The sequence below is a fragment of the Equus caballus genome, chromosome 24, assembly GCF_041296265.1.
Source record: "Equus caballus isolate H_3958 breed thoroughbred chromosome 24, TB-T2T, whole genome shotgun sequence".
NCBI classification, from domain to species: domain Eukaryota; kingdom Metazoa; phylum Chordata; class Mammalia; order Perissodactyla; family Equidae; genus Equus; species Equus caballus.
Window position 1 is genome coordinate 13,715,193 of NC_091707.1, and position 27,439 is coordinate 13,742,631.

At 38.9% G+C, this 27,439-nt stretch overlaps 1 protein-coding gene across 1 annotated transcript; it reads left to right on the forward strand.

Moving 5' to 3' along the window:
* The first annotated feature begins 13,461 nt into the window (after positions 1 to 13,461).
* Positions 13,462 to 14,409, forward strand: OR7A192 (olfactory receptor family 7 subfamily A member 192). Its single transcript, XM_070249158.1, has one exon. The coding sequence runs from the start codon at positions 13,462 to 13,464 to the stop codon at positions 14,407 to 14,409; it is 948 nt and encodes a 315-aa protein (XP_070105259.1).

The window sequence follows — 27,439 nt, forward strand, 5'->3', positions numbered from 1 at the left end:
AAAAATGAATGAAATACTGATATATATCACCACATGGATGATCCTTGAAGACACTGTGTTAAGTGAAATAAGCCAGACACATGCGCACTCACACACACACACAAATATTGCATGACTCTATACATATGGCACATTGGTAAAGTTATATTCAAAGAAACAGAAAGTAGAACAGAGATGACCAGGGGGTACAGGGAGGATGAAGAGGAGTAACTCTTTAAAGGGCAAAAGGTTTGAGTTTGGGATAATTAAAAAAATAATAATAATAAAAACTTCTGGAGAAAGACAGTGGTGAAAGCTTCACAAAAATGTGAATGTATTTTATGCCAGTGAGTTTTATACTTAAAATTGTCAAAATGGTAAGTTTTATGTTACATATATGTGGCTATAATAAAAACTATTCGTTTCCGACAAAAACTACTAGTGAATTGTTCCAAACATTTAAGAAAGAAATCATACTAATTCCTAACAATCTGTTCCAGAAAATATAACCAGAGACAACACTTTCCAATTAATCTTATGAGGCCAGCAGTACCCTAAAAGCAAAACTAGAGAGTTTAAAATTAGGGAAAACTTGAGAACAACAATTCTCGTAAATGAGCACATACCGTCTTCTATGAAATATTAGAAAACGGAAGCCAACAATGTAAAACAATCATACACCAGGACAAAGAGGAAATTTTTTCAGGTATGCAAGGTTGTATCAGCATTCCAAAATCAAATCAATGTGATCCACCCTGTCACAGGCTAAAGGAGAAATTTATACAAATATGTTAGTTGGTATGGGGGGAAGTCATCAGATAGTACAGATTAGATATCTGAGGTTCTTTCTCTATCAATCGCACCTCATTAAAGCTCTTACAAAAATGAACTTAGATATAGAATTTACATTTTCACAAACTTTTAGAAAATGGAACAGTGACCTAAATGTAATGCAAAACAATAAAACTTCTAAAAAGATTATGCAACAAACTCTAAGTGGACTCAAATCTGGAATTATGTTATTAAGATACAAACTGAAAATATAATCTATGAAAAGAAAAACTGATGTTAGACTTTATTTATTATTTTGGTAAGGAAGATTGACCCTGAGCTAACATCTGTGCCGATTTTCCTGTATTTGGCCTGTAGGATGCTGTCACGGCATGGCTTGACAAGCTGTGTGTAGGCCTATACCCAGGATCCGAACCTGTGAACCCCAGGCTGCCGAAGTGGAGTGCGTGAACTTCACCACTGTGCCAGCGGGCCGGCACCAAGTTAGACTTTATTAAATTAAAAACTCCTGCTTTGTGGAAGGCAAAATTGATGAGTCAAAAGACAAATTACAGACTGGCTGACAATATTCGCAAAACAGATATATGATAAAGAAAATATGTCCAAGATATATGTAAAGAATTCTTAAAAGTCAACCATAACAAAACAATAAGCAACCTTATTGAAAAATGGGCAAAAGACCTGAATATATTCCTCACCAAAGAAGGCATACAGATGGCAATTGAGCCTGAGGACAGACAACCACCGCCATAGGTCATTCGGGAATTTCAAATAAAACCTCAATGAGACACTTCTACACACCTATTAGAACTGATAAATCCAGGATACTGACAATACCAACTGCATGTGAGGATGTGTGGCAAAACAGACTCTCATTCATTGTGATCTGGAAAACAAAATGGTACAGCGATATCAGAAGACGGTTTGGCAGTTTCTTACAAATATGAGCATAGTCTTACCACTCAATCCAGCAACTGCATTCTTAGGTATTTACCCAAGTAATTTGAAAATAGGTTTACAAAACACCTGTGGGCTAATATAGATAGTAGCTTTATTTATACTTTCTAAGCACTGGAAATGACCAAGATGTTCTTCAATAGGTGAGTGGAGAAAGAACCGGGGTACGGCTATAAAATGGATTATTATTATTTAGAGATAAAAGGAAACAAAGCATTAAGTCACAAAAAGACATGAATGAATTTTAACGCTTATTTCTAAGTAAAATAAGCAATCTGAAGAGGCTATTGTATAACACTAATTTTATGCCATTCTAGGAAAGGCAAATATATAGAGACAATAACATGTTAGTGGTAGCATGGTCTTCATGGAAGAGGAAGAAGAGTCGAATGGATAAAGCACAAGGGATTTTTTAGTGCAGTGAAATTATTCTGCATAATACTGTAAATATGGACAAAACATTAGATAGTTATCAAAACCTTGAAATTTACAGCACAGAGAGTGAAACAATGTGTGCAAACAAAAAGCCATGTAGGTGTCCAAGAAAATCCCAAAAGTGAATGAAAAATGTGAAAAAAAATCTAACTGTATTACAAATGTATGAAACAGTCTGAATGAAGGGAGTGGGTGAAAAGGTGCAGAAATATGTAATTTGGGAAGTGAGTCAAGTCTGTAAAACTGAAGATGAAGGAAACTGTGCAGAAGCACTGTACTGTAGCTGATTAAGTTGTGACCAAGGGGGTATTGTTAACAATGCTGATACTTCTAGACATGTGGACTGAAAATGACCGTATAAATAAATGGATAGTGAACAGTGGGGACAAGGTTATTATTTGGAGCAGGAGTTTAGAGATAAGCAAGGAGAAGAGGCTAGAATGATCCACGTGGAGACAGAGTTGGAGACATCAGTGTGAACATACTTTAGCTGAACACAGACACAGAAGGCTGTGTATAGATACATTCATAGGTGTTTGAATACCCACAGGCTACTACGAACAGATATATTTCCCTGCTATGTCCTCTGAAAGGATCTAATGCCCTGACAGCAGCAAACACACCTGGTATGCAGGTCTTAATTCTAATACCACTTTCCAACAAAAGGATACAGTGCTCCTTGTAGAAACAACCGATTCTAGGATTCGGCAAGGAAATGCAGGAAAATGAGACTAAAGTGTCATTCAACATAAGAAAGTAATGAAACGCTACTCAAAAAAAGCCAAGAATGCTGGGGGTACGCCAAAGGGACACATCAGTGAACTGAAGGAGTTCTCAATCCCCAAAGCTGGAACAATTTGATCAACCAAATAAATAAAGTAGTTGGATTATAACCCGGAGAGTGCATGAATATCAATGACTGCATACCAACGTAAATAACTGAATAATAAGGAAATGAAAAGACACAAATCTCCTGCGTGGGAGAATACCAATGATTCAGTCGGACATTCTGCTCTAAAGGAGGTCGAGCCTAACTCCCCACTTCTTAGGCGCAGGCTGCACAGACAAAAGTCCCTACAAAGGGGACGGTGTGGACAGAGGGGACAGGGTAACTGCACAGGGGAGATATCTGACAAACGCAGCCTCAGCCAGGTGACCAACATCAATGGGAGGAAGTCACAGGGAGAGCATGGACCCTTGAAATGATGAGATGAAAGTGGCAATTTACCTCTCTGATCTTCTTGCCCCAAATCCATAATCCCAATCTAATCATGAGAATAAAACAGACAAATTCTGTTGAAGAACATTTTACAAAACACCTGACCATTACTCCCTACAACTACCAAGTTCTTCAAAAACAATGAAAGCCAAGAACCTGTCACAGCCAGGGGAGGCTAGGCAGAAAGGACTAAATGTAGTGTAGGATAACAGATAGGATGTGTTCATAAGAGCAGAAACTGGGAATGGAGCTGATGGAAACTCTCTGTACTATCACAGCAAGTTTTTGTAACTGTACAACTGTTCAAAAAATAAAGTTAATTAAAAATCAGAGTACTAGCGAAATGCAAAATACCTGGAAACCATGAGTCTGAACATGTCTCCAGACTCCATGGTGTGCCCTGCACAAGCACTATCACTACAGTCAGTCACATTCTTCATAAAATAGGATAATGATACCAAATTCATAGTTTCTAGGAGATTTAAATGATGAATATAACATTTCTGGCATTGTTTCTAGTAAAAATTCACTAGTTAATGGAAAAAGTAGTCGGAATTTTTGGATACATTATTTTTCACCCCTCAGAGACCTGCTGCTCTCCTTCCACTCCCAGCATTTCTGTGCTGTTTCTGTCCCTCAGCCTCTCTCACACTCTGAATGCGGCAATAGTCTGTTCCTCACATTGACCTGGGTGACTTTTACACAGAGCAGACCTGATCATGGCCGTCCCCTCGCATGATACCTGCACTTACTGTCCACTAATTTCAGAATCAAACCACAATCCTGTGGCCAAAATATAAGGCTCTTTCTTCATCTGACTGTGTTCTCTCTGACCAGGATCATGTGGTTTCATTTCCCACACTCTGCTACTGAGTATTGGTCAGATAGTAATAATCTACATTACAATTACAATGTCATATTATCATTTTATAAACACACATTACAGTCTAATTAACCCCTAAATGTCCTCCTCTCCGGGCTCATCCTAGAGTGCTCCCACCTCTCGACTACCTGGGAGAATTCCAACACCTTGTTCAAGGCTGAGCACAGTCACAAGCTTGTCTGTGATGCTTTCACTAAACTCTCACTGAAGAGTCAACTTCTTTGGATAAACTTTACCAGAGTTCAACATCACCTCAGGATATTACAGTTTTTTTACATCTCTCATCATGTTTAGACAATGAGTACCTTGTGAGAATAAACAGTGTCTTAGTCATTACTTAATATCCAGAATAAAGTTTAGTGCCTACTGTATATTAAGTGCTGGATGAAAAAGATTTTTTTAATGACTGGGTAAACAAATTATTGAAGAAGCATAAACAGACATTCCCAAAATGGGAGAAAAAGAATAAATCGTGAAAGACAAGGAAATACTATTGAGGAATGAAGGCCCCATGATTAAGCACAAACACTGGAAAAGATAGATCAGAGAAAGATGTTTGATTCCCAAGTTTCCTTCCAGAATCAGAGTCTCTATTGGCAGCACTTGCTGTTACTACATTCTGTATAACTTGCTTTCCCTACTGATGCCCCCAAAGTAACTACCAATAAAAAGTTTCCCTCACACCATCACACAGTCCCTGAGCACTTGTGAAAATGCTGTGCTCACCTAGATATCATCACAGAACAGCCTGAGAGCACTGATCCACTTTCCTCCATGGATGAGTAATAATGTTGGAAGTTATGCCTACATGAAAGGCAGATGGCCCCATTCATGAAGTTTCCAGAACACAATGATGTTTTCTTATCACCTGAGATTGGGAGAATAGATTGTAGTGGGTATAGCAGAAGCATTTATGGTTTCTATGTCTTTAGGGGCTCAATTCCCATGAATTTCATTAATGAAATATTCTTTGTCTCTCCTCCCCTTAGGAGACTTAGTTCTCCGGAGTTAGGAGACAACAAACAGGATGCCAGTTTGTCCCAACTTTCATCTTGGGAAACAGCTTTGGCGTTCCGTGATCGCCTCTTCTCCTATAAAACTTCTGTGTCCCAGGAGGAGGTCACCTCTCTTTAGGTGTTTTCACTGTTAACATCAGAATATCTAATAATAATTCTCCAATCCTTGATTTGTAAGAGAGATTCTGAATACCTTAATATCTTCTTTCTCCAAATGGCTCACAATCATGGAACCTCCCCTGCTCAAGAGCATTTCTCCTTTTTCCCTGCTTCTCCTTTCTTTCATTGTAGACAATATCTGCTTAATGTCACTTAACCATTTGCTTTTTTGGGCATTTTGCAAATTATTATGCAGCAATTACTATATGGTAGGCACTAAACTATGTCCCAAGGATGAAGAAAAGTGTAAGAAATTGTTCCTTCTCTTAAGGAGTTCACAGGATAAGAGACATAAAATAAATGAATGCAATAACCTGAGGTGGCACTGAAATCTGGCGAAGAGGATATAAACATAGTCAACTCTTCCAGGGGAGGTTAGTGAAGGCCACACAGACATGCTTATAATACTACTGAGCCTTGAAGGTGAATAAGAGGGTAAAATGTCTCCAGGAAGAGAGATCACAAGATAAATGTGGGTGATAATTGAATTGTAAGGTGTACACAAGATATTTCAAAGAGTTTATTATTTTGACCAAAAGTCAGGGGCAAAGGGTGAAAATTGAACCATGATCCTGGGCAGGTAGACAGCATTCAGAAAACAGAAATGCACATATTTTGGCTACAGAATTGATACTTATTTATGAAAATAGTGGAGAGTCAGTGCAGATTTCATGACAAGGGATGCCAAGGATGAAGTTCACATGTGGAAAAGCCATCCTGGGACAATGTCAGACACAGACTATCGCCATCAGAAAAGTCAAAGCAATTGAGGATTACTAGGAGAGCACAGAGGACGTGTAAATGGAAAGATAGGAAATGAATGGTCTCCAAATCTGGTTTAAGTCCATTAAAAGAACAAAAATCTTGCATGAATACAGCTGTTCTCTTGAAATAATCACCTTCACATTTTTGTCTTAATGAAAATGTGGCTACTCCCAAATGCAACACTTCTCTCACAACCCTTGTTGAAGACTGGAAAAGCAATTTCCTGGAGATGTCAGGCGCTGTCCCCATCAAAAATTAATACTTTGAAGATACAAGAGGCCTAATCCACAAGTTTCTCCATCTTACCTATTAGACAGAACTTAAACTCAGGGATGTGATAATGTACTGGGAAGTTAGACCTCTAGAAGGCAGGAGGGTTAAATGAAAAGGAGGAAGCAAAACTGGCTCCCACTGACTTCTAAGCTGATCTCCAAGAAACAGAGAATCAGTAGAAAAACCTCCCTCTTGAACAGACCAGTGTCTCTCACGGAAATTATGCGCTCAGGGGTTGGAATAACCAGAGGAAAGTGTACCTAATGAGCAGATATAAGCATTTGTAAATGTCCCTTCTGCTGTAGTCCCTCAGCATGTGCCACCTTGGACTGGGTGGGACGTGGTTGCTGCTTTTGGAGTCCTAAGTCTTGTTCATAACTGAGGTTTGACTCCTTCTTGTTCTCTTGACTGGTGATAGAACTTCAGTCTCTCTCTTCTACCATCCAAGGAGAAATCATATTTCTACTTAGAGACCCTCCTCTCAGAGACAACATCCATGTCATTCCAAGAGCTGTAGACACCGTGGGAAAGGTTCAAGATCATGAAATCTAAGAAGGCTTATCTGAGGTGACCTGAGAGCCAATCCTGCCTAACCCAGATTGCAGAGCTCACTGTGTTTGTTTGCTTTATCAAGTAATTAATGTATTCACTTGTAATGTCAAAACAAAAAGTGAACGTTGAATTCAGCAATACACGGGTCCAATGTTGACAGTTAAATTAGAGTAATGGATGCTCAGTTAGAAAAGGGAATGAGAGGTGTAAAGTTCTCCCAACAAAAGCAGAACAGAAGTCTAGGGATCTTTGCAGTTAATGAGTGTGGGAAAATAGCGTATCAACTGAGAAGGGAAGTACAGTGAAGTGAGGGCATTTCTGTCTTTATTTTTGAAGTGAAGCATATTTGACTGTATTTCCCTAAAGATGAGAAAGATCCAGACTAAGGAATGCTTGAAAATATTATCTTACATCAGCAGGTCATGAGGCATATCCATCATGCTATCTTCTCACTCTGGGTATTCGCATGATAGAAAATTATGTAACGTGTGAAAAGAGGTATGCTGATGAGCTTTACTTTCCAGTTATTTCATTATCTGTGAACCTTACTGTGTTTGTGGATTTGTAGCCCTTCGCTTTTCTGCTGTGAATTGTCCATGGGAGTCCTTAGCTTTTGTATGATGAGGTCACAGTGTTGCTATTCCTGTTTCTGTATTTATTCCCTCAAAAAGTAAAAGCATTTTTTTTCACCAACTAGCTGTTTTCCTTTTGGTTCACTGGTTCATGTATAGATCTATTGAGGAGAAGGTGTAAGAGTTTATAAATTCTGTGGTCAATTCTATCAGTCATTTATTTTGTGTTCCTCCTTTGCTTTGTAACTGAAAGATGAGCTGTCATTTTTATTCTTCACTTGAGAATCTTTGCTTTAAACAAAAATCAAAGTGAAGGTTCTTCTGCATATTGTGCTAATAAATCACTCATTATACATATTTCCAACTTGTTTTAACATCTCTGTTAATCCTTGTTTTTTCCTTTTTGTGTTTTGTGATTACATTTATTTCTAAAAGGTGTATCACTTTTGCCCATAATCTGGAAGCCAATCTCCTTTACATTTGATTAAAGATTATCTGTATCTACAATAAGCATATTTAAACTCCTGTATCTTCATATGAAATAAAATTATAACTTTAGATACTGCTTCCTCTCTGAATTTCAAAAAAACCTTTTTGTTATATTCCTTTTTTCCAAGTCTTCAGCAATTTAATCATGAATAGCCAGTCATGAATGTCATTAAATTTTAATATTTTATATTTGTATGAAGTTGATTTCTGATTTTCAATCTCTTTGGTTTCCTACAGTTGTTTTGAAAGTACTACATTCAGCCAATAGCATCCTCACTGTGATTCTTCCTTACCTAGTTGCTAGTTTTTTTTTTAAAAAAACTTTTCTTTTGATGTATGCACCCATACATATTTACACACCTTAAGTTCAAATGCATGAGCAGACTCTTGTGCACATGAGAAGTGCTCTTTATGTTTTAGGAAAGTTTTTTATTCCATCTTGTCTCTCCCTTTCTTTCTTACTCAATGGTACCTTACGGACATCACTCTAATAAACAAGTGAAATGCTGATTCATTATTTTGATGGTCCCCAAATTTCTCATGATGTGGCTGTGTCATTTACACTTTTGATGTTCTTTTATATTCTTTATCAAAATTTCTGATATACCTATACAACAAAAACATTTTGAGATGGTTAATGAAAACTGTGGCTCTTACCGGGGCAATTTTGTTCCAAAGGGGCATTAGCAGCATCCAGAGATGCTTTGGGCTGTGGCATTGGAGAGGGGTGGGTGGAGGCCTGCAATGCACAGAACAGACCCCACCTCAGACGATGATCTGCCCCAGAATGCCAATCATGCTGAGATTGAGAAATTCTGAATTAAAGAAAATCTCTGTTTTTAATATTTATAGCTGAGCTCTAAAATATTGCTTACTTCTCACATCCACTGCATAACAGAGATGGAATATCCTGAGATTATAGACAAAGAACCAAGGGCTTAAAAGTACAGTTTCCTGTCATGAGGGAAATACATGAGAGGGATGTGTAAACTTGTGTATGCAGAAGCTGAACTACTGAGGCCAACTTTTGATCACAATGTCAGACCTAAGGTGTGTGAGAGCGCTCCTAGTGGAGGAGGCCTCAAAATACCTACATCTGTCTCTAACACTGGACCACAGCGTTGACACTCAGAGTGGTCCACGGATCAAAACTGTAGCATCAACATCAAATGGGAGCAGTCACAAATGCAGAATCTCTGGACCAGCCTTACTCTCGCTGAATCAGAATCTGAATTTGAACAAGGTCCACGAGTGATTTGTATGCACTTTGATGGTGGAGACAGTCTGGTTTAGAATAGCATTTCTCAATCTTCCCACTGTCGACATTTGTGCTGCACAGTTCTTTGTGGTGGGGACATTCTGTGCATTGTAGGACGCTGAGCAGTAGCCCTGGCCTCAACCCATTAGGTGGCAGTTGTACTTCCACAGTTGTGAGAATCAAAAGTATCTGCAGACAGTGCCAAGTGTCCTTACAGGCAAAGTCACCCCTGGTTGAGGATTCCTGGCATAGGAGCGTGAGAACCGAAAACAACTTGGAGTTTCAACAAGAACTCATCACTTACTCAGTCATAACTTTGAAGAAGTCACTTTACCCTTCTGAGTCCCATTTCTGAAAATGTAAAGTGAGGTTCATAATAGGACTGACCACACAGAATGGACTTTTAAAAACTTAAGTGAGATAAGCCATATAAGAACCTAAGCTAGGTTTATGGTGCATAAAAGCATCTAAATATGTGTTATAATTAACTAACATTTACAAATGAAGGACTAAATGATAGCTCTTAATTTGTGTTAAAAGAATGAGACTCCTAATAGAGTTGTTAAAAGTGTGATGAACCCAGTGGTTATAGTACCTACGGTCTTATATCAAAGGAACACACTTTTCTTCCTTGTTGAAGAGAGGAATACCAATTTTCTGTAAATATCAAGAGCTTCTCCCCCCCACATGTCAATAATTTGGAGCCCCAAGTAACTTAATCAAGTCAGATTCATCCATCTAGATTTGGAGAAAACACTAAATCAAGATTGAGGTAAATGCAAGGGAGGTTAGACTTCTTCAAGTCAAATGAGTGCATGGAGAAGGAGTAATAAAAAATGAATTCACTTGACTTCTAATCTGGTCTCTTGGGAAAAGAGAATCAACAGGAATAATTTCCTTTGTGTCCAGACCAGTGTCTCACAGGGAAATGATGCGCTCAGAGGTGGGAGTAACAATTCAAACAGCGCCTAGTGAGCAGACATCGGGAGCTGTAAACATCTCCTCCGCGACAGTCTATCCGCACGCGCAATCTTTGAGCTGGACAGGGGATGGTTACTGCTCTTGGAATCTTAATTTTGGTTTGGGAACTGGTGTTTGACTGCTTCCTACTGTAGTGTCTGGGAGCACAGCTTCAATCTCCAACAATAATCATCCAGGAAGGAATTCAGACTTCCACGTGAAGACCTTTGTCTCAGAGATCCCGTCCAGGTGAGTCTGAGAGCTCACTGGGTACTTCATAAAAGGTTCAGAGAGAGTGGAAGAAGAGAACTTTTACCTGAGGTCACCTGGGAGCCAAACCAGTCTAGCCAAAGCTGAAATGTTGCCATTTTTTTGCTGAGTAGGTTAATGAATTTATAATTTATTTATTTAATATGTTAAAAGTGAGAAGCATCTTTTGAACTCAGAAATGCAAAGGTTGTTGTTACAATTAAATGATGGGACAAGAAGTCCAGTTGGATAAGAATGAAGAAGGAATGGGAGGTGTAAAGTGTTTCCAGTAAAATTAGAACATATCTGAGTTTTGCAGTTCAAAGGAGTTGTAAAATATAGTATTATGTTTGGAAGTATGTATAGTAAACTAAAGACATTTTTTAAATATTTAAGAGGGGTGTATTTGAGCATGTTCTGTATTTATTAGAAATTCCAGACCACGGAGGTAGGTATTACTTTGCAACAACAGTTCTTGAGACGTACATTTTACAGTATTGTCTCCATGTTGGATAGTCAATGAAAAAAATGTATTTATTATGCAAAGAAGGTATGTTACAGAGTTTTATTTGACAATTATTTCATCACCCAGAGTGGGGAAGCAATGGAGACACTCGAGAGGTAGCAGAAAAAAGTTGGTCTCAACTTATAACAAGTGATAGTTGTTCATTTACTAACAGGAAGAAGTTATTTTAAGCATTTTTCGCATACTGACTAAATCTGTCGACCACCTGCAGACTATTTGGGTGAGGATATTAACATTTAGAATGTTCCTTTGGCTCTCCATAGATAAACAGTTAATAGGTGGTAGTTCCAAGATTCAAAACTCAGTTTCCTGATTGCAGAACTTTTGCATTTAATACTATTTAAAATGTCTTTTACCTTTTCATTTTTAAAAACCCCTCACAATACTTGCATGTTGCGTATTTTCTGTTATACATCGAGGGCTTATTCCCTATGCTCATTTTTCTAGTCGGATGTTCGATTAGTGATATGTCTCATTATTGTAAGATTACGTTATCTTCTCTTGAGGATAAACTGTGAGTTTTTGTGCTGCTTTGTTAGTTATTCTGAGCATGAAGGGGATTGAACTGGAGTTGGAATGCTGCCAGAACCAAGGAAGTTTTCTCTTCCTCACAATTGCTAGGAACCAACTGAGCTTATTTGATTTTTTTTTTCACATCATCTATATCTTTCTTCTCTCTGTTTTTGAAGCGCTTTTTATGTTTTATTAAATACGGGACCCAATGTTTATATGAATATGCAGTCCCATGTTTACAAGTTCATGGGAGGCTCACAAGCTGGAATTTCGGTATACTTACATGATTTAGTGTAAAGATAATCTGATGTTGACATCTTCCCTTGTGTCATTTCTTTCCTAATTATTGTGGCTGGGGTCAGAAGTGCCTGGTAGTAGCATGGCCCCAGGAAGTCACAGCACAGTGTGTGTGTGTGTGTGTATGTGTTCTGGTTGTGCGTGTGTGCCTGTGTATTTTGCGGGACTAACACAGTTCTCGGGGCAGTAGTACCTAGCCCATGTACTCCAAAACACGACCCTTAAAATACAGATGCCAGAATGTTAACTAATAGATGGAAATGACAGGATCATTTCTACCCTTGGGATTTCTTGGAAACAAAATTAATAAAGAGCATTTGAATGTAGGGCTCTCTGTGTCTTGAAATTTCAGCTGACACCTGAGCTTATGAGATCTCTTTTCCTCCTCATCCATTTTATTCTCTCTCTCTCTGTTTATTGAGTAGATTTTTTAATGTTTATATTAATGGATAGCAGAAAATGGTCACTCCAATATGGAGCCCAAGTTTATTTGGGCTTAAGTGGAATTTCTGGGAACCATGTCCATATTACACAGAAGAAGAGATCATTGATCTGGCCAACTTGGGTTGTGTTCATTCCTAGCATTTTCAGTATGCGTGGACCTGAGAAAGACATGGGAATAACACAACCCAGGAGGCCGTGGTGTGCCGCAGGCACGTGTGTCTTTGTGACCTGTGGAGTGTGGGAAGTCCTCAGAACAGGGGTAGCAAGACTCACATATTCTAAGGTGACTCTCACAATAGATGGGCCAGTATTCAATCAAGAGAAAGTACTAAGACAGGGATCTGTCTCAATTCAGATGATTAAAAAAGGTCAAGAGCTAGAGTGGATGAGGTTTCAGCTGTAGCAGAGAGGCCACCTCACTCCATAACACTTCTGACACGATGTCTCATCACTCTCTCAGCCTCACGCACTTTGCAACATTGACTTCACTTTTTTTGACTTGAACATTTGAAAGAAGCACCTTCCACGGGGCCTTTGTGCTGACCATTCCCTCTGCCAGACACACACTTCCCCACGTAAACTTGCATCTCCCTCTTTGTCCTACTTGAGGTCTCTGTTCACGTGTCGCCTTGTTTTCAGGTCTTGACTAAATACGCATGAAAAACAGAACACCCTCTTCGCTCTCTCCTTTATACCTGCTTTCCTTTTCCTCAGCCACCTGCACCATCTGAAATGTTACGTAATGTTATCATTTGCCTACACTGCATGTTCATCTCCATCAGTGAGTTGTAGGGACTTTTGTTTTCAGCATCTTGTATACATGGGCAAGGCAGTGGCTAAAACATGGTCGACACTCAATTTATATTCCTGAAATACATGAAGAATCTGTCATTAAAACTGTAGAATACATGACCCTTAAGAAGAAAAAGTTGATCAGGGCAAAAATTCCATATCAGATGTAGCATGAGCGATCCCCAAAGGGGGCCAGGTCCATAGACATAATATTAAATTAATTTTTTGACCACAAATGACAAATTGTAGCATTTCAAGTATGTTAGTAATGCGAGTTTGTGTGAAAATTAGTCATTTTATTTCCTTCTTTCCTAGAAGTCACTTCCACCACATGGAGCCAGGCAATAATACACAAATTTCAGGATTTCTTCTTCTGGGATTTTCAGAGAAACCAGAATTGCAGCTCCTCATATTTGGGCTTTTCCTCACTATGTACCTGATTACTGTGTGTGGAAATCTGCTCATCATCTTAGCTGTCAGTTCGGACTCCCTCCTCCACACACCCATGTACTTCTTCCTCTGCAACCTGTCCTTCGTAGATATCTGTTTCACCTCCACCACCATCCCGAAGATGCTGTGGAACATCCAGACACAAAGCAAAGTCATAACCTATGAGGGCTGCATCACACAGATTTATTTTCTCATACTCTTTGCTGTGTTGGACATCTTTCTCCTGACAGTAATGGCCTATGACCGGTTTGTGGCCATCTGCCACCCCCTGCACTACACAGTCATCATGAACCACCGGCTCTGTGGACTGATGATTCTGGTGTCCTGGATCATGTGTATCCTGAATTCCTTATTACAAAGCTTAACAGCATTGCGGCTTTCCTTCTGTGCCAACTTGGAAATCCCCCACTTTTTTTGTGAACTTAATCAGATGGTCCAGCTTGCCTGTTCTGACACCTTTCTTAACAACGTGGTGATGTATTTTGCAGCCATCCTGCTGGGTGGGGGTCCTTTTGCTGGTATCCTTTACTCTTACTCCAAGATAGTTTCCTGCATACGTGGAATCTCATCAGCTCAGGGGAAGTACAAAGCATTTTCCACCTGTGTGTCTCACCTCTCTGTTGTCTCCTTATTTTATTGTACAGTCTTAGGAGTGTACCTCAGCTCTGCTGCCACCCACAGCTCACACTCAAGTGCAATAGCCTCAGTGATGTACACTGTGGTCACACCCATGCTGAACCCCTTCATCTACAGCCTGAGGAACAAAGACATAAAGAAGGCTCTCAAATCATTCTTTGTGAAGGAAACTACAAAATTGTCCCAGCACTGAAGAAGTGCCCATGTTTGCAGAGGTCAAAACCTCAGAGACAGAAGATATGATCATTTGATAAGATGTTTGAAGTGATATTGTTCTTTCTATTTATTTCCTGGTATTTCTACTTCTTTCACCTCAACTTCTCTATTCAAGTAACTCCCTTTATTAAGCTTTCTGCTCTCTGACATTTTTTCCCTTTGTTGTTTTCTTACTTTTCAAAATTTATTCCAGTCATGGATCAGAATATTTGTAAATTCCCATTAGCTTAATGAAACAGCATGGGTTTTTTTTAGAATAATTTTTCTCAAATGGCATATATGATAAGAAATAATTTTTCTTTTGTTTTAAAAAAAAGCTACACTTGATGACCAAGGCAGTTTGTATAATTGTATAATAGAGGAACTCCGAGAGCACAATTTTCACTTTATGCCAGGCATTCCTTTGTATGCCACTGTCTCAACTGCTCCTCCAGATAATGTAGACTGTGACACACTGTGGTGATGTGTAACTGGTCACTGGGTTTTATTCTCCTCATTAGGATCTTATGTTCTTTCAGCCTGGTGTCCACAAGGCCCACCCTAGTCACTGGCAAAATGCCCATCAAGCACATTTCTCCCAGAGGACTTTTCATTGAAGGACAAGTTTCAATAAACAGAGTGACTCAATATGACCTTAGAATCACAGAGAACTTTCAATTTTATGAAGCAAAATTTACAATAACATCTTGTATTCTGTGCAGAATATTTATTTTTTACTCTGTACATCTACTCATTGGAGTATGGAGGATTGGTAGCCATGTGTAAACGGTTTTATATTTTTGAAGAAGGATTAATTGATGTTTTTCTACTTTTTATAGAATTACCTTTTGTTTCTGCTTGCAAACTTCCAGTGTTATTTATAACACAAATGCTTCCATTTCTATAAAGAAAAAATGTTTTCCCCCTTCTAGGTATTGTCATCACCATGAAAGGGATGTTGAATGATCATTTTCATCATCCATTATGCTCAGGATATGTATATTTTATGGTTAAAGAATGACTCAAAAGAGAGCTTGACTTCCTGTCCAGCCATGTGAATCTGGGTCCCAGTTTCCCTGAACAAACATGCATGTCCTTTCAGTCTTTCCTGGTTACCTGGAAATGAACCCTTATGAGAGGTTTAAGATACACTTGTCTAAAATAAACTAAAATAACAGAGTAACTACGAACGCTGTCTTCAAAGATAAGAACAAATGCCAAGAATAACCAGGAGCAGATTATTATAATTGTCCTCCCTTCTGTTCAATTTGATTATTGAATCAGTTACCTGTTGCTTCATAACAAGCCATCTTGAAAGAAAAAATTTAATATATTGCCTTTATTACCAGAGGGATTGCACGGTGGGGAGTTGTTCTGAGCTCTGCTGATCTCATCGTGGGTCTGCAAGCTGTGAGTCTCCACACTGTGTCTCTAAGGCTCATCCATGATATTGTGTGAGGCCATGGTGCTCTTCTCACTTGAACCAATATATGATCAGTTAACTCTGTTTATATATATATATATTTTGAGTAAGATTAGCCCTGAGTTAACATCCCCCACAAATCCTCCTCTTGTTGGTGAGGAAGACTGGCCCTGAGCTCACATTCGTGCCCATCTTCCTCTACTTTATATGTGGGACGCCCGCCACTGCTGGCTTGACAAGTGGTGCCATGTCTGCACCCGGGATCCGAATCAGTGAACCCCAGGCCACCAAAGCAGTTTTACCCAAAAAAAGTGGATCAAGCGTAAATTGCTTTAATTTACTTCCACTGTCCCTGCATCCATTGATGACACTTTTTTTCGACTCAGGTAGAAGAGATGTCTCCTACCGCTGCTCAGTGTGAAGTAGCTGCTTGTGCTCCGGATCCTGTTCTGATCCCGGCACCTCTAGAATTTTCTCTTTGTAAGTAATTTGTTGAAGAATAATTACATACTACAAAGTGCACACATTTTAAATGTATAACTTGATGAATTAAAAGAGGCATACAAAAATTATGGTACACACACTACATTTCCATTTGTGTGAAATTTAAGAAAGTTCACAATAAAGTTTAATGACCTTTTAAGGTAGTTGTTAAAATTGGCTGAGAGTTAGTCTTGCCCAAATCCCCATCCCTGTGGCAGCAACCCACAAACAGGGGGACCTCATAAACCTGGAGCTTCTCCCCGAGGAGTGAGGGACTCACACCCCAACTCAAGCACCCCAACTCTGAAGTTCTGTATTTGCAAGACAAGCCTCCAAAACATCTGACTTTGAAAACAGTTGGGAATTATGACCACGAGCCCAAATGGATACAGAGAATGGAGAAACTGCCCTTAAGGCGTTTGTGCAAGTACTCACTCGCTTCAGTGTCCAAGGCAGAAGCAGCAGTTTGAAAAGTGCCCAGACCATATGTGAAGGGGAATAATTTGCCAACTTTAATACATCCACCAGAGGGGGAGTGCTCTGTCAAGGTTCTTTCTGAGGAAGGAGGCACTGGCGGGTACCATTTTTGTGCTCCTCCTTTGCTTTGCTTAAGTTGCCTCACTGATCTCCCCTTTGCCTCACTAAAGTGTCAGGCACCCCTCATGTTCCCCCTCTGCCTTGCTAAAGCCAGTGTGTGCCATCCCTGCCACCCCTACTGCCTAGCTAACTCCTGCAGGTGCACTTCATGAGCTCTCCTTCTGCCACACTCCACAGTGCCAGTGTCTCGTGGAGGGGAGATTGTACATATACCTGGTACCCATGCTTTTTATTTTACATACAGAGCCCCAGTTTTTATGGTAGCAGCCTAGGGGACGCCACTTGGAAAGCTGGCTCATGAGGCGAGGAGCGCTTGCGCTCTTGGGTCCCATGGACTGTAACCATCAGAGAGACAGTTCTTGGCTGGCAGCCACCCCAGGACACTTCACCAATGGCAGACTGAAACATAGCACTTATTTTTTCCAAAAAAGAGCCCTATTTACTTGTCCAGGAGCTTTGGTCTGACAAATTCTGGTCTGCCATATTCATAAAGGCCAGGGGAGACGTTCCTAGGGAACAGAGGTCATGGATGTGTCTTTGGGCTCTCCCTCTGCCCTGCTCCAGCCTTCTGGTATCTCCCAGAAAGGAGTTTATACCCTTGTCTGGTGCCCCATGTTTTGCTGCTGCTGCCAGGAGACATCTCTATATCACCTGGCTCTGGAGCCCAGCAGAGCTTATGTACACTGGCCCTTCAAGAATATAAGAAAACAGAAAAAGTGTCATTAAACAGCAACTGCCCTCAGGGCACAGCAAGGAGCAAGAGGCCCATGAGCTCAGTCTCTCTGTGAAAGAGGCTTACAGCTTACCACTGCAGCCGCTGCCTGAGGGGCAGGCTTCTACTCTAACACACATCCCAAGGGCTCGCCAAAACCTACCCAGAGGTCTCAGAAGATGGGCCCTATCCAACACTCTCTCTACTGCATCTGGACCACCAGTGTCTCTGGGAGGGGGTTTCCTCATGTCTAATGCCCCAGCTTTACATCTAGTACCTCAGCTTCTGTTGCTGCTCAACAAGGGACTCTCCTTGGTCAACCGGCTCTCAGACAGTGTTGACTGGAGGTGCCTTCTTTGCGATCTCTCTGTCTTACCACAGCTCACTAGTACCTCCCAGAAAGGAGCTTATACACTTGGTGTCTGGAGTCCTGGTTTTCCCAACTGTTGCACAAAAGACACTTCCAATCACCTAGCCTGGAAGCCGGCAAGGTTTATGATGGTGGTCCCACAGGACTCTATACACTTCATATTTTAAAACCTGCTGTCTGAGGTCCTATTTCAATTGGCCTAAAATTAGATGCTGACTGAGCTTCTGCCATGTGGAACACTGACAGGTCTTGGCATACCCACAACAACTGGAAGCTATGAAAAATAAAACAGGATGAATGGACATCATAAATATTTGGGAGAAAACCAAGAATTAGGGCAAGGATGAACAATAAGTTTCATCTTCCACATGAGGCCACTCTTTCAAGATGGGGAAAAGTAACTGTTTCACCTAATGCATAGAAAAGACACAGATAATCAAGCAAAATGGGGACAAAAAAGAATATGTTAAGAACAGAAAAACAAGTGAAAACCTCAGGAAAAAACTTGATAAAACAGAGATAAGTAATTTACCTGATAAAGATATCAAAATAATGGTCCTAAAGATGCTCATCAAACTCAGGAGGAAGAGATGAACACACTGAGAATTTCAACAAAGAGGTATAAAATATAAGAAAGTACCAAACAGAATACACAGAGCTGAAGACTACAATAACTGAACTGAAAAATACACTCCAGGGGTTCAACAGCTGACTAGATGAAGCAGAGGAAAGGATCAGTGATCTCAAGGACAGGACAGTGGCACATACCCAAACAGAGAAGCAAAAAGAAAAAAGAATTACAAAAAGTCGCCATAACTTGAGACAACATCAAATAGAATAACATCCACATTATAGGGGTACCAGAAGGAGAAGAGGGAGAGAAAGGGACAAAAAATTTATATTTGAAGAAATAATGACTGAAAACTTTCCTAACCTGTGGATGGAAACAGACATCCAGATCCAGGAAGTCCTGAGAATTCCAAATAAGATGAACTCAAAGAGATCCACACTCAGATGCAGTATAATTAAAATGTCAAAAATTACAGATAAAGAGAAAATCTTAAAAGCAGCATGACAAAACCAACTTGTTACATGTAAGGGAACCAACATATGAATATCAGCAGATTTTTAAGCAAAACCTTTGCAGCCAGAAAGGAGAGGCACAATTTATTCAAAGTGCTGATAAAAAAAAAAAAATGGATTCCACCAAGAATACTTTACCTGGGAAAGTTTTCATTTAGACTTGAGGAAGAAATAAAGAATTTTCAGGACAAGCAAAAGCTAAAAGTGTTCATCACCACTAAACCAGCCTTACAAGGAATGTTAAATGGACACCTTTAAGCTGAAAAAAGGCACTAATTAGCAACAACAAAACATATGAAATTATAAATCTCACTGTTAAGGTAAATATATACCAAAGGTAGTGAATTAATCACATATAAAGCTGGTATGAAGATAAAGACAAAAGTAGTAAAAATAACTATAACTACAATAATAGGTTAAGGGATACACGGAATAAAATGATGTTAAATGTGACATCAAAAACATGAAACACGAGGAGAGAGCAAAAATGCAGTTTTATAATGTGCTCAAACTTGTTATTATCAATATAAAGTAGACGGCTATAAATATAGGTTGTTTTATGTAAGCTTCATGGTAACCACAAAGCAAAAACCTATGGTAGATAAACAAAGATAATGGGAAAGGAATCTAAGCATAACAGTGAAGAAAGTCATCAAACCATAAAAGAAGAGACCAAGAGAAGAAGAAAGTAATGGAGAGTAACTACTAAAACAACCAGAAAATAATTTTAAGAACAGCAATAAACACATACTTGTCAATAATTACTTTGAATGCAAATGTACAAAATTCTCCAGTCAAGAAACACAGAGTGGCCGAATGGATCTAAAAATAAGACCCATCTATATGATGCCCACAAGAGACTCAATTCAGATATAAGAATATACACACACTGAAAGTTAAAAGATGGAAAAAAGATGTTGTATTCCAATTAAAACCAAAAGAAAGCTGAGGTAACTATCCTTAATTTCATACAAAATAGGTTTTAATACAAAGACTGCAGTAATATACAAAAAGGGCGTTACATAATGATAACGGGGTCAATCCAACAACAAGATCTACCATTTATAAATACTTATGCAGCCAATGTAAAAGCACCTAAATATAAAAAGCAAATATTAAAGGCAGAAATTGACAGCAATACAATAATTGTAGAGGACTTTAATATCCAACTTACATTAATGGATAAATCATCAAGACAAGAAGGAAAATTCAGCCTTAAATATCACATTAGGCCAGATGGACTTAATCAATATATACAGAACATTCCACCCAAAAGCAATGGAACACACTTTCTTTTCAAGTACGCATGAAACATTCTCCAGGATAGATCATATGATAGGCCAAAAATATAGTCTTAATAAATTTAGGAAGGTTGAAATCACATCAAGCATCTTTGCCAACCACAATGGTGTGAAACTGGAAATCAATTACAAGAAGAAAACTAGAAATCACAAATATGTGCAAATAAAACACCACTCTACTGAACAACTAATAATGTGTCAAAAAATAAGTCAAAAGAGAAATTTAAAAATACCTGGAGACAAATGAAAACGTAAATATCACATACCAAAATTTATGGTATTCTGCAATGCATTTCTAAAACAGAAGTTCACAGTGGTACAGACATACCTCAAGACAGAAGAAAAATCTCAAATAAACAATCTAACTTGACATTTCAAGGAAGTGGAAAAAGAAGAATAAACGAAGCCCAAAGGTAGTAGAAGGAAGGAAATAAAGATCTGAGAGGGAAATAAATGAAATAGAGACAAAAAAGGTCAATATAACTAAAAGCTGGGTCTTTGTAAAGACAAGCACAGTTTATAAACCTTTAGCCAGGCTCCACAGCAACAAACAAAGACAGGACTTGACTGAATGAAGTCTGAAATGAAAGAAGAGCCATCACAACTGATACCACAGAAATGCAGTGTCGTGAGACACTACATGAACAATGATACACCTGGAATTGGACTACCTAGAAGAAATGGTTAAATTCCTAGAAACATACAGCCTTCCAAGACTGCAGCATGAAGAAATAGAAAATCTCAATAAACCAATTACTAGTAAGAAGATTGATATGGTAATCAAAAACCAACAAAAAAGTTAAAGACCACATATTAAAAATAGAATTATACCAATCCTTATCAAACTCTTCCAAAAACCTGAAGAGGAGAGAATACTTCCAAAGTCACTTTACAATTCCAACATTACCCCAATACCAAAACCAGGCAAGGATACCACAAGAAAAGAAAATTACCGGCCAATATCCATAATGAACATAGATGCAAAAATCCTCGATAAACTATTAGCAAACCAAATTCAACAATACATTAAAGGGATCATGTATTATGATCAAAGTGGGAGTTGTTCCCAGGATGGAAGTGTGGTTTAACATTTGCAAATTGATCAACATGATACACCACATTAGCTAAATGAAGGAGAAAAATCATATGATCATCCTAATAGATGCAAAAAAAAAAAAACCACTTGACAAAATGCAGCTTCCATTTATAATAAAGACCCTCAACAAGGTGTGTATTGAAGGAATTTACCTCAACAGACAGGCTATAAATGACAAGCCCACAGCTAACATCCTACTCAACGGTGAAAAGCCTAAAGCTTTCCTGCTAAGATCAGGGACAAGGCAAGGATGCCCAATCTTGTCACTTTTGTTCAACACACTATTGGAATTCCTAGCTAGAGGAATTAGGCATAAAAGGGGAAGAAATAAAATGTATCCAAATTGAAAAGAAAGAAGTAAAACTGTCAATATTTGCAGATGGCATGATTTTATATATACAAAACCATACAGATTCCACCAAACCACCATTAGAACTAATAAAACAAATTCAATAAAGTTGCAAGATAAAAAATAAATATACAAAAATCTATCATGTTTCTACACACTAACAACAAACTCTCAGAATGAGAAATTTTAAAAAAAGATCACATTTACAATTTCATCAAAAAGAACAAAATTGTCTGTGGTCTGATGCATCAGTTGCTCGTATTGTGTTCCTCCTTTGCTGTTTTGACTGAAAGAATTGACCTGTCTGTCACTTTAATATTCTTCACATGCAAGTCCTTGCTTTAAACAAAAACCAAAGTGAAGTTTCTTCTGCATACTTTGTGCTAATAAATTACCCTTCATATATATTTGCAACGTGCTTCACATCTCTGTTAGTCTTTATTTTTTACTTTGGTGTTTTGTGATTAGATTTATTTCTCAAAGTTGCATCCCCTTTAGCCATCATCTGGAGGCATTCTTCTTCACCATTCGACCATTATCTGTATCTTCCATAAGCATTTTTGAATCTTTATATAAGAAGAAATTATAACTTTAGACACTGCTTCCTCTCTGCATTTTTTTAAAGGCTTTCTATTATATTCTTTTATTTCCAAGTCTTTTGCAACTTAATCATGAATTAGTGACCTATGTTGATACCATTCAAGTATTTATAGTTTATATGTAAATAAAATTAGTTTGAAATTTTCAGTCTATTTTGTTTTCTACAGTTGTTTTAAAAACACTAAACTTAACCTAATTTCATTCTTACTGTCATTCTTCCTTCCTTAAGTTCCTACTTTCTTTTAGAACTTTTCTTTCTGTATATACATCCATACATATTTAAATACTTTTAATTTAAATACATAAATAGGATCCTGTGCAGAAGATAAGTACTCTTAACATCTTAGGACAACCGTTTATTCCAGCTTGTCTCTCCCTTTCCTTCTTACCCAATGTTACCTTATGGACATCCCTCTAACCAACAACTGTAACAATGATTCATTACTTTGATGGGCTCATAATAGTTCATGGTATGGCTGTACTATTTGCACTTTTGATGGTCTTTCACATTGTTTATCACAACTGATACTATCCCAATCAACAAAAATATTTTGAAGTGGTTAAATTTAAGCTGTGGTTCTAACCAGGAGCAATTTTGTCCCCCAGGGGACATTGAGCAGTGTCCAGAGACATTTTAGGCTGTGACATTGGAGAGGTGTAGGTGGAGGCCAGGGACGTTCTAGACACCCTACAACACACAGGACAGACCCCACCACAGAGGATGATCTGTCCCAGGATGCAAATCATACTGAGACTAAGAAATTCTCAGCTAAAGAATATGTGCCTTTTTAATCTTTCTAACTGAGATCTAAAGCATTACTTACTTCTCACCTCCACTCCATAATGTGGATGGAATTTCCTGAGTTTATAGACAAAAAAAAAGAGGCCTAAAATTTTCTTTCCTGCCATGAGGGAAATAATCAAGAGGCATGTGTAAATGTGTGTATGCAGAAGCTGAACTATTGAGTCCATTTGATGACAATGTCAGACCTGACGTGTGTGGGAGGCTTCTTGGTGGAGAAGCCCTCAAAATATCTACATCTGACCCTATTCTGGACCAAACATTGATACTTAGAGTCAACCACAGACCAAAATGTGTAGCATTAGGATCAATGGGGAACTAGTTACAAATGTAGAAGGTCTGGCCTCACCTTAGATGTGCTGAATCAAAATCTGCATCTGAACAAGATCCCAAGTGATTCACATACCCATTGATGTTGGAGAAATTCTTGTCTAGAATAGTATTCACAGTATTCTCACTGTTGACATTTATGCTTGAGAATTTCTTTGTGGTGGGGATATCCTGTGCATTATAGAATGTTGAACAGCATTCCTGGCCTGAACCCTTTAGGTGGCAGTAGTACTTCCCCAGTTATAGCAAGCAATAATGTCTCCAGACAATGACAAGTGTCCTTGCTGGGAAGATCACCCCTGGTAGAGAACCACTGACCTAGAGCACGAGAAACGAAGTAACTTGGAATTCCAAGAAATCTCATCCCTTACTCAGTCATAACTTGGGGAAAATCATTTTACCCTTCTGAGCTCTGTTTCTGCAAAAGTAGACAAGTTTATGATAGTACTGCCCACAGAGAAGGGTTAATGAGCAAACTCACACCAGAATGTAAGCTCTGTCCATGGTTCATAAAAAGATCTAGACATATCTTATAATTAAGTAATATTTTTTCAAATAAAGGATTAAAAGACAGCTTTAATTTGTGTTAAGACCATGAAACTCATAGTTGATTTGTCAAAAGTATCATGAAGCCAAAGGTTATAGTGCCCATGGTTTCATATCAAAGAAACACACCTCCCTCCCTTGTTGAAGAGGGGAAGAGAAATTTTGGGGAGACATCAGGAATTGTTCCCTGCCACAAGTCACTACTTTGGAGACCAAAGGGATCTAGTCAAAACAGATTCATCAGTCTCAGATTTGGAAAAAACATTCACTCAAGATTGGGATAAGATGCAAGGAGGTTTAGACCTCCAGAAGACAGGGAAATTCTTGGAGAAGTTGTAATAAAAACTAGATATACCTTGACTTCTAATCTGGTCTCTTGAGCACAGAGAGTCAGTAGGAATAATTTCTTTGTCTCCATATCAGTGTCCCACAGAACATGATGTGCTCAGAGATGGGAGTAACATTGGAAACAGTGCCTAGGGAGCAGACGGAGAGAGCTGTAAACATCTCCTTTACTGCAGGCCGTCGGCATGTGCAACACTGAGCTGAATCAACATGGTTGCTGCTTTTGGAGGCCTAGGTCTTGCTGGGGAACTGATGTTTCACTCCTTCCTGCTGTCCTCTCTGGGAACAGAGCTTCAGTCTGCATCATCAACCATCCAGGAAGGAATTCAGACTTCCACATGTACCCCTTCCTCTCAGAGACTCCATCCAGGTGAGTCTGAGAGCTCAGCAGGTACCTCATGAAAGGTTCAGAGACAGTGGGGGAGGAGAACTTTTACCTCAGGTCACCTGAGAGCCAAAGCAGCCTTGCCCAGAACTGAGAGATTGTCATGTTTGTTTGCTAGGTAGACTGACTAATTTACAATTAATTTATTTAGTATAATAAAAAGAGAAGTGTCTTTTGGACTCAGAAATATAAAGATTATTGTTGTAATTAAGCGATGGGAAAGGACATCTAGGTGGATGAGAATGAAAAAGGAATGGGAGGTGTAAAGTGGTTCCAGTAAAATTAAAACCTATCTGAGGAGCTTTGCACTGAAGAGGAGCTGTAAAATAGAGTGTTAGGTTTTAAGGCCTGTGCAGTGAACTGACTGCAGTTTTTAAAAATGTTTAAGATGGAATGCATTTGAGCATGTTCTGTATTTACTAGGAATCCCAGATCAAGAAGGTAGATGTTACTTTGCAACAGCAGTCTTCGCATGCATTTCACAGTATTGTCTGGCATGTTGGGTATTCACATAAAAAATTATATTTAGTACACAAAAAGAATTATGCTAATGAGCTTTACTTTAAAAGTATTTCATTACCTAGACCTGGAGGAGCAATGGAAACATCTGAGAGGAAGAAGAAAAACTTTGGCTTCAGCTCATCACCAGTGATAATCATTCACTAACCAACATTTGGTAACTATGCCAAGCATGTTATGTGTATTGACTAAATCTGCTGACCATCTCCAGGCAAAGGACACTGCCATGCCCACTAGCGGAGTGAGAACATTAACACTCAGAATGGTCTGATTGCTCTCCTCAACAAACAGCTAGCATGTGGTAGATCCAAGTTCAAAATTCCATTTTCCATTTCTAACGTTTTGCATTTAAAATCATTTAGAAAGTCATTTACCATTTCATCTTTTAAAATCCCCCACTATTGAACCAGCCCTCATGCCCTAGTGGTTAAAGTTTGGCATTCACTGCTGCCACAGCCCAGGTTTTCTTCCCAGTTGCAGAACCACCCGTCTCTCAGGTGCCATGCTGTGGTGGTAGCCCACATAGAAGACCAAGAATGACTCACTAATAGGATATACAACCACGCACTGGGGCTTTGCAATGGAGAATAAATGAGGAAGATTGGCAACAGATATAAATCTATCCTTGTGGAAAAAAAAAATCCTCTACTATTTAATGTTGTATTTTTTTGTTATAAAAGGAGGGTTTATTCCCTTTCCTATTTTTTCTAGTGGGATGTTCAATCAGTAAGTGTTTTAACATTGTAAGATACCATTCCTTTCTTCTGAGAATTAATTGATTTTTCTGCTGTATTGTTTGTTCTGGCCATCAAAGGGATATAAGTGTGCTGGAATGCTGCCAGAACCATGGAAGCTTTCTCCCCATCACAGTTTCACAGGGTCACCTGGGCATTTTAGATCTTCTTTTTCCAATCGTGTCTATTTATTTTCTCTCTATGGTTGTGAAGTGCTTTTCATCCTTTCTTAGCTACAGAAAACAAAATGGTCATATGATTATGGAGCCTCATGCTTACATGTTCATGGGAGAGGTTTTATAACTGGAATTTGGGTACTATTTTTACATTCTCTTAGGTAAAGATAGTCTACTGTTGACAGATTCCTTGCTTCATTTATTTCCTACTTATTGTGGCTGGACAGAGAAGAGCCTGGTAATAACATGTCCCCTGGAGGTCATAGTGCATTGCGTGTGTTTTTGTTGTGTGTATGCCTGTGTATTTTGTGAGGCGTGAGCAGTTCTCAATGGAGTGGCACCTAGCCCATGTATTCCAAAGTGTGACCCTGAAAATACAGACCCCAGAATGTCAGCCAACAGAGGAAAATGAGGGGATAATTTCCACTCAGAGGATTACTCCGGAACAAAATTAAGAAGTGCAGGGAACAATGTGAAGAAGTGACTCCTTTCATCTTGCAGTTCCAGCTGTGCTGGGGGACCACCTCATTTCCCAGCATCCTCTGACACCATCTCCCATCGCCCTCCCTCCTGCTCCTTCCCCTCACCATTCTGGCTTCAGCTGAGTCTTGAAGATCTGAGAGAAGCATCTTCCTTAGAGTTTCTCCTCTGGCTCTTTCCGCTGCAGGGCACACACTTCCCCAGACAATATTGTCTCCCATTTGTCTTCCTCGTATGAAGATTTTCCTGAACTCCCAGTAAAAAGTAACACCTCAATTGACTCTTTTTAATACCTACTTTTTTCTTCATAGCACCTGTCACCATGTGACATGATGTATGATGTTTATTTGCTTATATTCTTTCACAACCATTATGTTTTTGGGTTTTTGTTTCTCAGCATCCCATACTTTTTGCCTAGAAGACAGTCAGTACTCAACGTGTATTCCTCAAGGCATGAAATAATATGCACTGAAAATTTTATAACACTTGACCTCTTGGGGAAAAATCTGAGTGGGACAGGAATTTATAGTCAGACATGTCAGGGGAGATCCCTTAAATGGTATGAGGTCCATACAAAGAATATGTATTGATTTCTTGACTGTAATATATAACTGTAGCATTTTTCACTATTACTAATGCCCATATGTGTGAACATTAATCATGCTATTTTTTCACTCCTAGTCATAACTTTTATTAC